The sequence below is a fragment of the Chiloscyllium plagiosum genome, chromosome 1 (assembly GCF_004010195.1).
Source record: "Chiloscyllium plagiosum isolate BGI_BamShark_2017 chromosome 1, ASM401019v2, whole genome shotgun sequence".
Classification (NCBI taxonomy): Eukaryota; Metazoa; Chordata; class Chondrichthyes; order Orectolobiformes; family Hemiscylliidae; genus Chiloscyllium; species Chiloscyllium plagiosum.
Window position 1 is genome coordinate 5,741,509 of NC_057710.1, and position 17,568 is coordinate 5,759,076.

A 17,568-nucleotide genomic window follows, 5' to 3' on the forward strand; every position below is an offset into this window, starting at 1 on the left:
CTAATCTTGGCTATAGGAGCAGGGATGTCTTGCTGTAATTGTACAGGGCCTTGCTGTGACACACATGGAATAATGTGTGCAATTTTGGTTTCCTTATTCTGAGGAAGTGCAATAAAGATTTACCAGACTGGAACGGCAGGACTGACATATGAAGTGAGGACTATATGCACTGGACTTTAGAAGGATGAGAAGGATCTCATAGAAACTGTAAAATTACAAAAAGATGAGACAGACTAAACACAGGAAGAATATTCCTAACAACCTGGGGTCACCGTCTAAGGATACAGAGTAGGCCATTTTGGATTGAGATGAGGAGAAATTTCTTCACCCAGACAGTGGTGAGCTTGTGGAATTCTCTGCCACAGAAAGCCAAAACATTAAACGTTTTCAAGAAGGAGTTATATATAGTTCTTAGGCCTAAAGGGATCAAAGGATGTGGGTGAGAATGTGGGAATAGGGTGCTGAGTTGGATGATCGGCCATGATCATACTGAATAGCAACTCAGGAACTGTTTCTCCCGATTAGAAAATTGTTCAAATCAGTATGTTATTCAAGTAAAAATGAAAAATAGAAGCAGGAAACAAGATGATTAGGGGGTTGTGTACAAGATGATTAGGGGGTTAGATAGGGTTGACAGTGTGAACCTTTTCCCGTGTATGGAGTCGGGTATTACAAGGGGGCATAGCTTTAAATTAAGGGGGGGTAGATATAGGACTGAAGTTAGGGGTAGGTTCTTCACTCAGCGAGTCGTAAGTTCATGGAATGCCCTGCCAGTAGCAGTGGTGGACTCTCCCTCTTTATGGGCATTTAAGCGGGCATTGGATAGGTATATGGTGGATAGTGGGTTAGTATAGGTTAGGTGGGCTTGGATCGGCGCAACATCGAGGGCCAAAGGGCCTGTACTGCGCTGTATTCTTCTATGTTCTATGAAACAACAGGCCAGTTAGTTTCACATGTGTTGAAGTCAAATTACCAGAGTTCATAGTTAAGTTCAGGGTTATTAAAATATTTAGCTGAACAGAGAGAACCAACTTTGACTCCCAAAGTATAGGTTATCTTCAACAAATCTCTCTCAACTCCATACACTTCAAGATATCTGCACTCATCTAACTTACCTTTTTTGTTTAACATCCCTGATTTTAATGTCTTAACTACACAGATCATTGAAATATGAAGATATCCACTTAGGTAGCAAAACCAGAATGGCAACGCATTATTTAAAGAGGTTGCTGTAACCCATACAGTTAAATTACAAGAAGAAATAAACAAATGGTTGCAAACCCTGGACTTTATTAAGGGGCGATTTGATTAACGTTTTCTGAGTATTAAGGGGAACAGATGAGGTAAATAAAAAGTATTTCTGTTGGATGAGGGATCGAAGGCTTCAGGACAAACATTAATGCTGGTCATCTCAGAAAAATAAAATTCTGCAAAAAGTGTGGTAAATATTTGGAACTCTTCTGCTAATGGCAATTAGGATGAGCACAATTGTTAACTGCAAATTTGACATTGATAGGACATTGTTAACCAAAAGTATGAAGGGATTTGGGACACAGGTGGGCACGTGGGGTTAAATAGATGACTTCAGATTGCAATGTGGAGACTGCTGACTAAGTTGATCTTCACTGTCCATGCCTCATTCTTCTATGAAAGTCGTTATACAACTGAGTGGCTTGCTCTGCCATTTCAGTTAAGAATCAACTACATTATGTGTTACTGGAATTATATACAGATGATAGTCTTCCTTTGCTAAAAGGCATTAAATAACCAACTGGAATTTTGCAGTAATCCCACAGTTCATTCAGACTTTTTCAGTTGCCACAGTGAGATCTGAACTCAGGTTCTCAGTTTCAGAATTACTGACCAAGTAACGTATGCTTCCTGAAATTGTGCAGAAGGAGGTTCAATTGTAACTATTAAACAGGAATTGGATAATGATTTTAAAAGGATAAAATTGGGTTAAAGGGAAAGATTAGGAGGAGTGGGACTAATTGGATAGCTTTCAAACAGCAACAGGGATGAGGAGTTGAGGAGTTTGGGCTCTGGCCCAAAATGTCAATTTTCCTGCTCTTTGAATGCTGCCTGACCTGTTGTGCTTTTCCAGCAACACACTCTGAACTCTGATCTCCAGCATCTGCAGACTTCACTTTCTCCCAAAAAGGATGAGGAGCTGAAGAAACTTCTTCTGTGCTGAATTATTCATCAAAAATGCTTAACAATAACTATTTTCAGTTGTCCAAGCATCTAGGTGGCATCTACCAGTGTTGTATTGTTCAACTAATCTTGATATTTTGGGAAGCATAAACATACGAGGTTTCCCTGATGGACCATGTGATCTGGACCTCTCCATTAGTTACCTGCCATCCCAGGTAAGCACATTCCTGAAGTTTCAGCTATCGCATACACTCCACTGAACTCTAAATACACTCAATCTCCTCCACAAATTGTTGGGAAGGGATGGAAGCTTCCTTTACACTGAATGGACTTGTTGCTTTGGGTTGAAAAAGGGGGTGGGTGGGGGGGATGTCCACTTAGCAAATAATGAATATCAGTAAACGGAACAGGTCAGGCTGAGTTTCACACAGGTGTAAGCTGTCTTATTCCTATACCACTTCCTTTTTATGTTGCCTTCCCTGTAACCTGCAGTTGACCTCTTAAGCAACAAATCCACTTTTTCACTAATCGGAAGAAAATTCCTTATGGATTAAGTCTCGGACAAAGGTCAGCAGAACTAATTTGAAGCCTGTTTGATCATTTCCCCTCTTGCTGGCATCTTGTGGCTTGATTGTGTACTATCTACAAGATAGGTAAAAACAATGACTGCAGATGCTGGAAACCAGATTCTGGATTAGTGGTGCTGAAAGAGCACAGCAGTTCAGGCAGCATCTAAATGCTTCAGGCAGTACTTTCCAAACTTGCAGACCTCCATCACCTCGAAATACAAGGGCTACACATGCATGAGAATACCACCTCAGCAGGTTTCCCACCAAGACACACACAACTCTGACTTGGAAGTGTCTCACCACTCCTTCCCTGTCATTGAATTACAAACGTACAACTGCTCCCCTAATAGCACTACATGTGTACCTGCACCATGTGGGTTGCAATGATTCAAGAAATGTAGTGTGTTACTGTTTCTCAAAGGCAATTAGAGATGGAGAAATTTACTAGCGATGCCACATCTTATACACAAACAAAAATGATTTAATCACTTCATCATGGTTTTCAAAAGGTAGTTGGCTAAGTACGTGAAAAGTAAAAAAAAACAAAATCTAGGACTATGAGGGCAAGAATTAGCTGAGTGGAATTAGCTGAGGTGCTCCTTCAGTAGTCAGTATAAACTCAATAGGGTGAACTGCCTCCTTCTTTGCTGTAATAATTGAAATGATAACCTAGCAGCTTTCATGGTAATTTTTCTACACTCAGTTTCCAAATGATGAGCTTCGTTTGAATTTCAAACACTCCATCAGATGATTCCACTCCTGACCAATAGGTTAAAAGATTGTTTTTCAGAAACTAGACCCTTTCCTACAGTGGGATCGCCTTTTTCTGATCTTCACAGATCCCTCTTCAAACACACGCACAATATTTACAACTTTCCCAAGCTCATGAGGAGCAAGACAAACACTTGTTTGAGACTTCATCTTGTAGGTTGACATTGCTGTGTAGATTAAATGGGTAAGTTAAGGGAGAAATCAAACAAACTTTCCAGAATTACCGTTCTCTCTCTAGAATCTGATCAAGAGCTGCAGCAGATTGCCAGTAAGTTCAGATGCAGCCAAGAGTAGATTCATTTGAGAAACTGTGAGCTGATGTGATGGGAGGACTGTACGTTTGCCCATTCTATGAATTTTATCAAAGAACAAAAGCACTCAATAAAAATTAAACGAGGTGTTTAAGCTTTCATCATAAATTTTTCTGCTCCAGTCCCCAACTTAACTGATTTATTGAACTTACAATGTCAGGGTAGCATTTTAGTACCTTTCATTATTTCAAGTTGTCCTAAAGCTTTGAGAATCATTGAAGCGCTTTTTGAAGTTAGGCAGTGTTGTATTGCAGGAAATGGGGCAGTTAATTTATGCACATTTAAGTTCCCACAAACGATAATTCAATAATCAGAAGATAGTCTTTCTAGTGATGTTTGTCAGGAGATAAATATTGGACAGGATATCATGGGGACTCTGTTCAGTACCAAGTACCTTATATGTCCACCTGAGAGGGCAAATAGGGGTCTCTTAATTTAACATCTCAGTTGAAAGGAGGGAGCTCTGACAGTGGTGCACTCCCTCAGTATAGCACTGTAGTTTCAGCCTGGTGTGGGACTTGAACTCACACTATTCGACTTACAGGCAACAACACAATCGTTAGGTTACCATACTGTGTTGAATCAGGAGGATAATGTTCTTGAGGCATTGATTGCCCTTTGTTGCTGGTGAAAAGCTGTTTTGAAAGACTGAGATATGTGGAAAGTAATAGCAGTGAGAGAGTTGGTCATTTAAGCATTTTTATTTTGGTCAACCCTTGGTACTGTATACTGAGAGGAGCAAGTCTTTCCCATGATAATTTGCACCTTGCAAATGGGTAATAAGCAAAGAAATCAATTCCTCCTCATTTGTTCATTTCTCTTTTGTAAATTCCACATCTGTGCAAAAAAACCTGTGCAATTTCCAACAAATAGAACATCTGAAGGATAAAAAAAACAGAAAGTAGCCACCTAGCAGCCCAATGAAATACCTAAGTAAAACATGACACCAAGTAATACAATGATTATACAGTCAGTTTACAAACGTCCAGTAAATCCAACACTGACTCTGAAAATCAAGTATTCTTCTTTATGTAGTGGCTTAGGATACTGTAAGCTGTATTCACCAAGAGATTCTAATTTATACATTCTGTATTTGTTTAGATATTCCCTTTTAATAACATATTAATAAAAAAAAAGCAGTTATGGCTGTGCTATCCCTCATTCCCCACCCAATCCCCTTACTGCAGGGTTGAGCATGCCCATTGAAAGAGCGATAAAATGGGCAGTCTTTCAGCGCGACGTAATTTACTCAAAGTGTTTGTGCATGTGAATGTTAAAACAGAAAGATCTTGAAGCATACAGCCAGCCAATCACCATTCTTGCTCTGCATTCTTTTGTGAGAAAGAGAATTCAACTGAGAATTGAAAAGATTACAAAGTCAATCGAAAGGCAATCTGTTTCATTAAGAATTCCATTTCAGTTGACAGGTTGCAAAAATTACATCAGGGTGAAGAAGGGAAGGAAGTGAGAAGCTGTTCGTCCAAAGTAACAATCCAAGGAGTAAGTTTCTGCTGAAGGACTTTGAAGTGGGCTGTGGAACTAGAGAGAGATTTATTTGTGCATGTCTTCGAAGGGATATGGTATATGATGAGATGCAGTGAAAGGTTATGATGATGAAGAGATTCAGGGATTGGATAGAAAAAGTTTGAGAGATGCGAGGAGAAGTTGAAGAATATGAAGAGAGTTGTTGAGAGAAATGGTGATGACAGATTGAGATTGGTAGTCAGGAGAGATTGAAAAATGCACTGAGGAAGGTATTGTGATGATTGGAGATATACTGAGACTGAGAAAGATAGTGAACTAGGAGAAAGTGAGGACTGCAGATGCTGGAGATCAGAGCTGAAAAATGTGTTGCTGGAAAAGCGCAGCAGGTCAGGCAGCATCCAAGGAGCAGGAGAATCGACGTTTCGGGCATAAGCCCTTCTTCGTCGACTCTCCTGCTCCTTGGATGCTGCCTGACCTGCTGCGCTTTTCCAGCAACACATTTTTCAGCAAAGATAGTGAACAGCAGATTCAGATAAATAGTGGGATGGAGTTGAGGGATATGGTGATTAGTGATTTGGAGTGATTATGATGAACAGCTTTATTGAAAAGTGAAAAGGCAAATAGGCTTGTGAGGTTTAATTTACATTCTCCATTCTTTCCAATGCTGTTCACAGTTTTAACAGTCTTCCCTCAGATGTTAAACCTTTCCTTAAAATCTGCTGTCAACATTCGCTTTCTCCACAAATGTCCATGACTCCCCTGTACTTGCAAACTGCCAAGCCAGCTCAATATTCTCTCCAAAGCCCTTCAGAGTATTATTACCCCAAAATCTACACCCAGCTTTCCTTGAACGATTCCTGTGAACTAGTCCGATCAGGTTTCCACCCCCCGCGACACTATTGAAATTGCTCTTATCAGAAAGAACAAATTAAAACCTAACTAACTGTGACAAAACTAAACCATCCTACAAAAAAGACAAAGAACCGTTGATGCTGGAATTCTGAAACCAAAACAGAAATAGGTGGAGACACTCAGTAGATCTGGTGATATCTGTGGAGAGAAAGTAGAGCCAATGTCTCGGGTCCAGGGACCATTCTTCTGAACGGGGTTCTTGTCTTGTCTTTCTGAAGAAGGGTCACTGCAACTGAAACATTGACCCTGCTTTCTCTCCACAGATGCTGCCAGACCTGCTGAGTTTCTCCGGCAATTTCTGTTGTTGATCTTAACTATCCCACACTGTTCTTCTCAACCGTTTGGGCTTTTAACATAGTTAACCACACCTTGTCTTTCAATACCTCTTCACTATGGTTCCCATTCACTTAGTTCCATTCTTAATTGTCCAGTCGTACTCCATAGATATACCCCTGTGGTGGCTTCTCTTTCTCCTTCTACACCATTATTCTAGTGATACTAAGAATAGATCCTGGGCTCCTGCTGCCATTTGGTGACACCAGTCGAAAACACAAATATAGATTACTCAGCTTTACTTCACCCTTGGTCTCTCAACCATGTCTAAACTGTGTGTACAACATCCAGCAGTGGATGATCAGAAATTTCCTCCATTTATTGGGAAGACTGACTCTGTTGTCTCTTGTGTCACCTTAAATTCCATTTTCTAGCTACAGACTCACATTTCTTTTCCTCATCTTTTCAAGCTGAACCAGATCATTTGCAAACTTGGCATCACTGTTGACAAGATGAGGCTCCACACCTCCATGCCATCAGTAAAATTGCCTATTTCCACCTGTGCAACACATAGGGTGGCCATTCAGCCCACTGTATCCAGCTTCATCGTTACTTCAGATGATCTTCTCCAAAAAGCCCACCCACACCTTGATTATCGCTGAGGTTGACATTTCCAATGCAATATGGCTGGCCTTCCATGTTCTATCCTGAGACCATCCAAAACTCCGGTGTCTGTGTTCTAACTTACGATGAGTACTGTTCAGACATCATATTGTGCTCGCTGACCCACGTTTCTTGATTAAATGGCACACAGAGTGTTTTCAATTCTGAGAATAATAGATTTTCCCATGTTTGTCATCTCCTACAACCATCTCTCACATATGTGCACTCCTTCCAATTTTGGCCTGAGCAGCCTTGAAGTTAATCGAGTGCCATGCTTCAAGGTTACACGTTCCAAAATCCTCCTTAAACCTTTCCCACCTCTCTTCCCTTCTTGAAGACACTACTTAAAATGTCTCTATGACCAGTCTTTTACTGATCTGCTTTAATATCACCCTACGTGGTTCAGTGCCAAATGTCCCAGTGGAGCTTCATTGTAAAGCTGTGCTACATGAAAGATGTTATATAAGGATAAGTTATTGTTCTAATCAGGCCTTAATCAGATTCCACCTGGTCAGTCATTAACCTTGCCTCGAACAGATGTTGACTATGCAAATCCATGGCTTTCTGTTCCATTAAACCCTCCAATTTTTAACATTTATAGATTACACTATTTTTTCCTGTTTATCTTGTTAGTACAAATGAGTGTCTGATGCTGCTCACAGTGGGAAGAAAGAGGTCGTTGTGGTTCTTTAAGAAGTTTCAGATTAACCATCATTCTACCAGGCTGGTAATCCTGATGAAGGAAACACTTAAAAACAGGAATGAGAATCCCTTCAGAGTCAGCAACATTATTACTGACAGTAAAATAAAGCTGCCCAAGGACTGGGGAGTACATGTCTCAGTCATCATCTCATCTCTCCTGTAGGTGTTGATACTTGTTTGGGGTCCAGTTCTACGAAGCAAGATGACCTTAACCCCAGATTGTCCACAGAGCGAGGCCACAAACAGAATATCGAGAGGTGGGGGCATCGCATCTAAATCTCAACCATGCACAGTTCAACCACCGGCAGAAGCAAAGGGGTCATAGGATGCAATGAGTCAGGAAGCTAGTTGAACTCTTCCCAACTAAACCGATGGTGAGGAGGTCAAAGAGAGTGCAACTCAACTGGAGCTCTGGGCAAGATCAGCTGGTGAGGCAGAGAGGTGGGGTTGGAAGTGGTGAGGACAAACTCAACATCTGTTACCCCTGGAAAGTAGATATCCTTGGAGTAAAAGTGCTACTCTGCTGTACAATGTTTCACATTCTTGTTTGAACATTAGGAGTGTTTCAGAAATGATCCAATATATGTAAGTTGTCCTATCAACCTCGGGTTGAAACACAAATCTAGCTATCAGGAGCCATTGCTCTTATTTTCTTGAAGTAACTGTGAGCCCCTCTAATAGGTCCTCTACACTGGCCCTCCAAATCCTTGCAGGTTACGGTGCTTGGCTGGGTTGGCAGAAGGAAAACTATCACACCACAGCAGTAGTGGGTACTCTCCATTTTACAGCTGAAATATGCAAAAGACTTTTGCATCTCAACCCATGCTGGGCCTGTACACCTGACTGTGCCTTAAACATCAACAGTCAGTGATTGCAAAATGTTCACTGAAAGACTGTGAAAATCTCTCATCCTAATGAAAGACAGATCCTGCAGTGAGATTTAGTTCAAGCAGGGTGAGTGTACTGATGTTAAGACAGCTCCCTCCTGTGCAACTCTTCCCACTTTAACATTCATCAGCAAGTTCCTAATTTATCCACTAGTTGAGCCACTTGGAGGGACAAACTGGTGAAGATGACACAATGGTTAGCTAGATGTCTAAGTCAGGTTGCTCGGCATAAATGTCAATTAGGCCACAGAGCTGAGCTTGGTGCTGAGCTGTTGGTAGCTGGTCTGTCCCTTCCAGGGGGCATTCTTCCATTTGGCTCTGTTTAGTAAGAGATGGCAATAAGATAATGGAAACCGTAGACCTGACTGGACAAATACTGAGAAGCTTCCTGATTCTCAGTACAAGTGTGCTTGTTTTTGTGACAGGGAAAACACAAGGTTTTTGAGATATCAGACCGAATAAACTCCATCTGAACCCAGCTAGATCTGGTCTCTACATGCATAGATCTGTCTATGCATGATGGATACTGAGATGTGATGAGTTTCCTTATCCAGTCCCCTGTGCCATTGACTTATATAGATAGTTCAAATAAATATGAGGTTCCGCATTTTAGTAAGTCAAATCAGGCACGACTCATGATAAGGTCCTGGGGAGTGTTAGCCAAGTGGGGTGTACGTTCCTTGAAGTGTTGTCACAGATAGACAGCGTAGTGAAGAATACATTTGGTATGTTTACCTTTGTTGGTCAGTGCATAGAGTATAGGAGTTGGGAGGTCATGCTGTGGTTGTACATTGGTTAGGCCATTTTTGGAATACTGCATTTAATTCTGGTCTCCCTGCTATAGAAAAGATATTATGAAACTTGAAAGGGTTCAGAAAAGATTTACAAGGATGTTGCCAGGGTTGGAGGGTTGGAGCTATAGAGAGAGGCTGAATAGGCTGGGGATATGTTCCCTGGAGCATCGAAGGCTGAGGATTGACCTTATTAAATCATGATGGGCATGGATAGGGTGAATAATCAAGGTCTTTTCACTCGGCTGGGGGAGCCCAAACCTAGGGGGCATAGGTTTAAAGTGGGAGAGGCAAGATATAAAAGGGGCCTAAGAGGCAACCTTTTCACGCAGAGGGTGGTGTGTGCATGTGATGAGCTGCCAGAGGAGGTGGTGGAGGCTGGTACAATTACAACATGGGTATATGAATGCAAAGCATTTAGAAGGAAATGGGCCAAACGCTGGCAAATGGGCCTAGATTAATTTTGGTCATCTGGTTGGCATGGACAAGTTGAATCGAAGGGTTTGTTTCCGTTCTGTACAACTCTGTGAATGTATCTCTGCTGTTGTTAATCCAGCTCCCTCGCAGTCACTCAGTAAAACTTAGTAAAGGTGCCAAAGCCCCAGAAGACTTCTCTCTCATTCGAGAGGATGACTGCTGGTGAATTGAACTGAAGCCTGAGGTCAGGGGAGAGTTTGAGAAGGTGCACCCATTGTGGTAACCTTAGCTGGCGTAGGAATTGAATCTACACTGTTGGCATCACTCTGCACTGTAAACTAGCCAGCCTGACAACCAACTGAGCTAACCAACCGCCATGTCACTAAGCAATCCGCCTCACCTGCACTATCTGTCACTTAACTGTGTCTCCAGTAATGTTGCTCTGCTGGCATCGCCATTCCCTTTAAAAATATCATCAACATTTGCAGTTTTAAACTAGAAACGCAGGCACTGTGAACAAAAGAAGATGGGCTAATTTTTGTTTGACAATAACAAGGCCTCCTTTCCAAGTGCACTGGCACCAGAATGTGAGGTTGTGACATGTGCTCAGCAATCAGTGCAAGATATCTGGATGGAAAGACTGTTGTTCCAAGTTGTATCTGTTAACCAGCGAATGAATTGGATGGCAAATGGCAATGATAAAGGCTTACATGTGTAGCCCGACTCGATGCAGGTTAGCCTGGAATCGTGGTGGACTGGAGAGAAAGGAAGAGGATTTGATGAAAGGATTCCATCGTGCAGTCCACTTGGAGGATCAAAACTCCAAAATTTCTGGGAACCCTCCAATTTTCTGTAGGTCATAAAGTCTCGCATTGGATCTGGTCACGCCAGATTTTCACTTGGCACAAAATTCTCTGATCCATAAAAAAAAACCTCTGATCTAATAAGAGGCATCTTTTTGTTTTGCAAAAGGGGCATCATGTCCATGAAGTGATAAGCAAAGCCACACACGTCTGCAGAAAAGATACCAAGCAGTGGTGTTGGACTTCACTACCACAACAGCCTCATGATACCTAGCGAGGCAGTTTGCAACGTTCCACAGCAAGTTTGTAAACAAACAAAAGCAACAACAATAATAAAAAAAACTTGTCACCCCTTTAAGGGGGCGAACTGGTCTCGGTTTCCATGGTCATCATGGCACATTGTCCAAAATCCAGCATTATGTGCAACTAAGAGGGATGGAGGGAGAAGGAAGGGAAGGAGTGAAGGATGGGAGCAGATTCAATGTTGGTGGGACATGCTGTTGATCAGACTCCTGAGCTGTTTTGCCACCGTATCAATTAGCTTCTGCTTGTCACGTTCGTTCTTACGGAACTGTGCAAAGACATTGTTCTTCCTGCTGGTGTCTTTCATTCTAGAAGAAAACAGAGTTACAGCATGTGGTTAAAAGAGATCTTCCTCTCCTAGGATTATACACCTCTGGACTCTTAGAAATAGCAATTACTCATGGCACAACACCAACTTTTCACAAACCCAAGTTTCACCAAGCCAGTACCACACCTGGGGTTGTTTCCTGAAGTCTAATCTGGCTCACCAGCACCAAGTAAATAATGCATGTGGGTCTCCTTCACTCTCACGCACTTACACTGAGCTATTAGCGACAAACAACTTTTTCTGAGCCCCACACCTCCAGGGCTGCTGCCTAATAACTCCTGGAACCTGAAATCTCTTAATCAATCAATGATTAATTATTGTGTTAGAGAGCTCATGTGGAATAGTGGTAGTGTCTTTATCTCTGAGTCAGGAGGCCTGGGTTTAGGTCCCACCTGCTCCAAAGGTGAGTAATAACACCTCTGATTGATTAAGAAAATAGGTTAATTAGTGAGTTATATGATTGCTTCTGACATCTGAATGAGTCCCCAAATACTGACTCAATATAATTCAGCTGCCCTTTCAGCAGCATAGCTTAACTGTTCCTTTCTGCATGGAGTTTACTTCTACCTGTGTATCTTCCTACCACCATGTGTGACCTGGAACTGCTCTTCAATTCCATCTGAAAATGTTTGAACAGCCTTTTAAAAGCTTTGGAGCAAACTCCGCACGTGTTTCTAAACACTATTGAATGTCACTGATATTTTAAAACAGTTAGCTGTACCAATACACAGTATGAAATGAATATAACAGCCTTTTAGATCTGTTTCTCCCCGAACAAATGTTCACCATGTATTGTCTTCAACAGCATAAAAATGTCCACAAATTTCTTTCTAGGTGGTAGATGTTGTGAGTTTGAAAGGTGCTGAAGGTGCTATTGAATGAGTCTTGGTGAGTTACTGCAGAACATCTTGTGGAGAGACATGCTGCTGCCAAAAGGAAGGGTGTAGATGGAGCTTTAATGCATATTGAACCCCATGCTGCCCCCTGTCCTGGGAATGTTTGATGGGACAGTGCAGAAGGAGCTTTACTCTGCATCTAACACCGTGTTGTCCCTTGTCCTGGGAGTGTTTGATGGGGAAAAAATAGAGAGAAGTTTAAGTTTAGTTTAAAGAGTAGAGGAGGCTTTACTCTGTATCTAACTAAGCGCAGTAACTGTGCTGGAAGCATTTGACGGGCACAGTGTAGCTGGAACTTTACTCTACATCTGACCCTGTCTCAGGAGTGTTTGATGGGGACAGTAGAAGGATCTGGGGAACACTAATTTTAAAATAAGTTCTTCACATAAATATTGGTTTGGCTTTCGAATATCCTTCATTACCTGCTCTTGAAAAAAAAGATTTGGCTGGCTAACACAAATGCAGTGTTCAGAAAAATAACACTGATACTCAGCAATTTGAACTAATGTCTTGGTCCAACGCTTGTATATAATATGTTAGACAAAATGCAGTTATGGAGATGTACGAGGTACAACTGTCAGATGGGAGATTTTTCACAGATGGAATAATATAGGCTGAAAATTTCACGTCATTTCTGAAACCGAGTGACAGTTTTTGCCTGACTGCTTTCAGTGTAAGATTGGCTAGAAAGTAGCAGGAAGCTGATACTTACGCTCGGGAGATCCTACAATGCCGCAGTAATATAAAAAAGTTATCATCAAAAATCGAGGTCTCTTGAAAATACAGCTAAATGACAAATCCCCTCCATTATGATATTTCTGCTGGTTTCAATTTTATTTTACATCCATCATACCATCCAGTTCTCACAGAAGGTTTTGACACTACATTGGCACAGGGTTTTTTCCCTCTTTGAGCCTGTTATCTTGCCCATGAGTTAATGGTGAATTTACAAAGTGAACAATGGGAGGTCATTTAACCATTTTTTGGGGACATGGGTTCAAATTCACACCCCTCTCCCATGGCAGATACTGAAATTTGAATTCAGTAAAAATCTGGAAGCAATAGTTGGCCTAGTGGAGGGCCGTAACCACCTTCAAGTGTCATAGAAACCCATTTGGTTCAGTAATCTGCTGTCCTTACCTGGTTTGGTCTACATGTGACTCCAGACCTACTGCAATGTGGCTGATTCTTACCCACCCTTTGGACAATTAAGGGTGGGCAATGAGGAGTGGCAGAGGTAAAGTGAGAGGAAGGCAGAGAGAGAGAAGAGGGTGCATCAAAGGTGTAATCTAAACAGACTGAGTATGTCAGAGGTGCTGTATAAAACAAAATGGAATTGCTGCACTGATTTGTAATGACTGTTTTGGTGAGCTATAGTCCAGTGAAGGTGTTTAGTTTGCTTGCCTTTATTGGTCATTGCACTGAGTATAGGAGTTAGGAAGTCATGTTGTGGCTGTACATGACATTGGTTCGCCACTTTTGGAATACTGTATTAAATTCTGGTCTCTGTGCTATAGGAAAGCTATTGTGAAACTTGACACGGTTCAGAAAAAAGTTTACAAGGATGTTGCCAGGGACAAGCTGAATAGGCTGGGGCTATATTCCCTGGAGTGTTGGAGGATGAGGGGTGATCTTATAGAGGTTTATAAAATCATAAGGGGCATGGATAGGGTAAATAGACAAGGTTTCTTTTCCTAGGGTAGGGGAGTCCAAAACTAGAGGACACAGGTTTAAGGTGAGAGGGGAAAGATTTAAAAGGGATCTAAGGTGCAACTTTGCCACTCAGAAGGTGGTACATGTACAGAATGAGCTGCCAGAATAAGTGGTGGAGGCTGGTACAATTACAACATGTAAAAAGTATTATGAATTGGAAGGGATTGGAGTGGTGTGGAGGGCATGGATTAATTTAGGATATCTGGTCGGCATGGACGAGTTGGACCGAAGGGTCTATTTCCGTGCTGTACGTCTCTATGACCGTACATCTTTTCTTTGCCTATTGGCCCAGAAATATTGAGTTTGAAACCTTCTGATTTGTACCCTTGTCCCATAAACAACGACAGCAACTTTCATCCATACAAGGTTTTGCTATTGCCCTCCTCTAAACTGGGAGCCCCAACGGGACACACTTACTTGTCCAGCAGGGCAAGCGCTGTCATTGGATTCACCCTCAGGTATTTGCAGTTGGGCTGCCCATAATCAGCTAGGTATGTTGACCAATCCCACTGGATGAAGAGATCCAGCAGCTGTGGGAGCAAAATAGAGAAGAGGATTAGAACAACCTTACCATTGTCACATCTGACCCAAAAGGGGGGATTCTGGGGGGTAGTGTGGAGACAATAACAACAGAAAGGGAAATTCTGAACAACGTGAAACAGGCAGCAAGTTTTACAGACTATCCTTCAAAGCCATGCTTGACAGTAAGGGCCACAAATAAAATTAAGGGAACACCAAAACATGAAACCGCTCCTTCTTTATTAAATTGCTTAAACCACACAGAACAAAACAGGCCATTGGTCCACTGTAGTGTTTATGTTTCACACTAGCCCCCTCCCATCCTTCTTCACCTTGTCTTATCAGGGATTTCTATTCTTTTTTACCCTCAATAGGCTTCATTTTAAATGCTTAATTCAATTCAATCATTTCCTTTATTAGCAAGATTCACACTCTGGGAACCTACTTAGATTCTCACTTCTTTAAGAGACTTAATACCAAAGGCATGTCCTGTGGCATAACAACGACATTAAAAGTTATAAAGAACACTCCCTGTAATTGTTTTTGCGTTGCATGGCCTTCCAAGGTCACGCGCCTCAGCAGCTTGTGGAAGTGGAAGCCACTTATCAGCATGCCGACTGACAGGCACAGAGTTAGGGGGAATGTCACAGTACAGAAGACGCCATTCGGCCAATCATAGCTGGACAGGCTCTTCGAATGAGCATCATTACCTCATTCCAGTCTCCTGCCTTTTGTCCATATTTTTGGATGTTATTTTTATCCACATAATCAGCCCACACCTTCTTGAATGTCTCAACTGAACCTGCCTCCACAACATTTTCAGGTGAACCATTCCATACTCTTAACTACTTGCTGGTGAAAAAAGTAGTTTTTCCTGAGGTCACATTTGCTCCCTTTGGAAAAGACTTTGCATCTATGCTGCCTCATGACCAGGAACAGTTCCTCCTTATCCATTCTATTTAGCTTGCTCATGATTTTGAAAACGTCTGTCAAATCTCGTCTTATCCTTCTTTTCTCTGAAGAGAACAGTACCAACCTCTGCAATCTATCCTCATAGAACATAGAAGAATACAGCGCAGTACAGGCCCTTTGGCCCTCGATGTTGCGCCGATCCAAGCCCACCTAACCTATACTAACCCACTATCCTCCATATACCTATCCAATGCCCGCTTAAATGCCCATAAAGAGGGAGAGTCCACCACTGCTACTGGCAGGGCATTCCATGAACTTACGACTCGCTGAGTGAAGAACCTACCCCTAACTTCAGTCCTATATCAACCCCCGCTTAATTTAAAGCTATGCCCCCTTGTAATACCCGACTCCATACGCGGGAAAAGGTTCACACTGTCAACCCTATCTAACCCCCTAATCATCTTGTACACCTCAATCAAGTCACCCCTAAACCTTCTTTTCTCTAATGAAAACAGCCCCAAGTGTCTCAGTCTTTCCTCATACGATCTTCCTTCCATACCAGGCAACATCCTGGTAAACCTCCTCTGCACCCGTTCCAGTGCCTCCACATCCTTCCTATAGTATGGCGACAAAAACTGCACACAATACTCCAGATGCAGCCGCACCAGAGTCTTATACAACTGCAACATGACCCCAGGACTCCGGAACTCAATCCCTCTACCAATAAAAGCCAGTACGCCATATGCCTTCCTCACCGCACTATTTACCTGAGTGGCAACTTTCAAAGATTTGTGTACATGGACACCAAGATCCCTCTGCTCATCCACACTACCAAGTATCCGACCATTAGCCCAGTACCCCATCTTTTTGTTATTCTTCCCAAAGTGAATCACCTCACACTTAGCTACATTGAACTACATTTGCCACCTTTCTGCCCAGTTCTAAAGCTTATCTATATCCCGCTGTAACCTGCCACATCCTTCCTCACTGTCAACAACTCCTCAGACTTTCGTATCATCCGCAAACTTGCTCACCCAACCTTCTAACCCCTCTTCCAGGTCATTTATAAAAATGACAAACAGCAATGGTCCCAAAACAGATCCTTGCGGAACACCGCTAGTGACGGCACTCCAAGATGAACATTTGCCATCAACTACTACCCTCTGTCTTCTTCCATCCAGCCAATTCCTAATCCAAACCTCCAACTCACCCTCAATGCCATACCTCCAATGGGGACATTGTAAGGTTTGTTCTGTGAGTATGACTGTGTCAGGCTGTTACTTGACTAGTCTCTGAGACAGCTTTCCTAAATTTTACTCCCCATTTGTAAGGAGGACTTTGCAATGTGAACAAGGCTGGGTCTGCTGTTGTCATTTCCGGTGCTTAGGTCAGTGCCAGTCGGTTCGTGTTTTAAATTCCACCTTTCCATCCCAGCTGAACAAGAATCTACCCACCTTTCCCTTAAAAGTATTTAATGACCCTGTTTTAAATGTCAAAAAAGTTGATGGGGATCAGCCCTTACTCCAGTGAGTTCCCCAGGAGAAAGTGAAGACTGATGATGCTGGAGATCAGAGTCAAGAGTGTGGCGTTGGAAAAGCACAGGTCAGGCAGCATCCGAGGAGTGGGAGAATTGACATTTCGGGCATAAGCCCTTCATCAGGATTCCCAGCCACATGCCAAGCAGCACTCTAGGAATGTAACATTCTGTCCTCTGTGCCCTTTGAGATTCTGCCTGACATTTCCCTCACTTCTGGAAGAAACAGCAGCATTTCCATGTCATCCATATTGGCCTGATTCATCTTCTCTCCTTTAAAACAGAACTCCACTACCACCAGTACCTTCATTTTCAGATAGTATTCCTTACAGCTCCATGTTTTAACTCATTATTCTTTCATGAGACTTATGTGATGTTGAGATCTGAACGTTTATCTGAGAATGTAAAAAGTTCATCTTGCTGACGTAGGACTGCTTTCTGGTGTCTCACGTCTGTTTCTAGTTGGTAATTGGCAAAAGATGGCACAATTACTTTTTAAAATGAACCACAATTTGAACTACACTTAAGTCATTGCAAGTCAGAAGTTTTCACACATTCGAGATTTCCAAATTATACTGTTTTTATTTTGTTAAATGGACAGCCTATCAACTGCATACCTCCCCCT

The 17,568-nt window shown here is 42.2% G+C and overlaps 1 protein-coding gene and 1 long non-coding RNA gene across 5 annotated transcripts in view; one reads left to right on the plus strand and one right to left on the minus strand.

The window, feature by feature from the left end:
- Positions 1 to 8,631: 8,631 nt before the first annotated feature.
- On the plus strand, positions 8,632 to 15,721 carry LOC122550211. Its single transcript, XR_006311771.1, has 3 exons — positions 8,632 to 8,720; positions 12,460 to 12,461; positions 15,712 to 15,721. It is a non-coding gene; the product is annotated as an uncharacterized LOC122550211 (long non-coding RNA).
- The window catches only part of exoc6b (exocyst complex component 6B), a 652,306-nt gene continuing 644,743 nt past the window's right edge, over positions 10,006 to 17,568 (minus strand). For 3 of the 4 annotated variants that reach the window (XM_043690394.1, XM_043690575.1, XM_043690660.1), the window contains exons 21-23: positions 14,396 to 14,508; positions 12,978 to 12,989; positions 10,006 to 11,349 (exon numbers count right to left, since the gene is read on the minus strand). In XM_043690394.1, coding sequence (XP_043546329.1) covers positions 11,217 to 11,349; positions 12,978 to 12,989; positions 14,396 to 14,508 — 258 coding nt within the window. In that variant the 3' untranslated portion in view covers positions 10,006 to 11,216. The remainder of the gene's footprint in view (positions 11,350 to 12,977; positions 12,990 to 14,395; positions 14,509 to 17,568) is intronic. The other variant, XM_043690482.1, reaches the window with a different exon arrangement.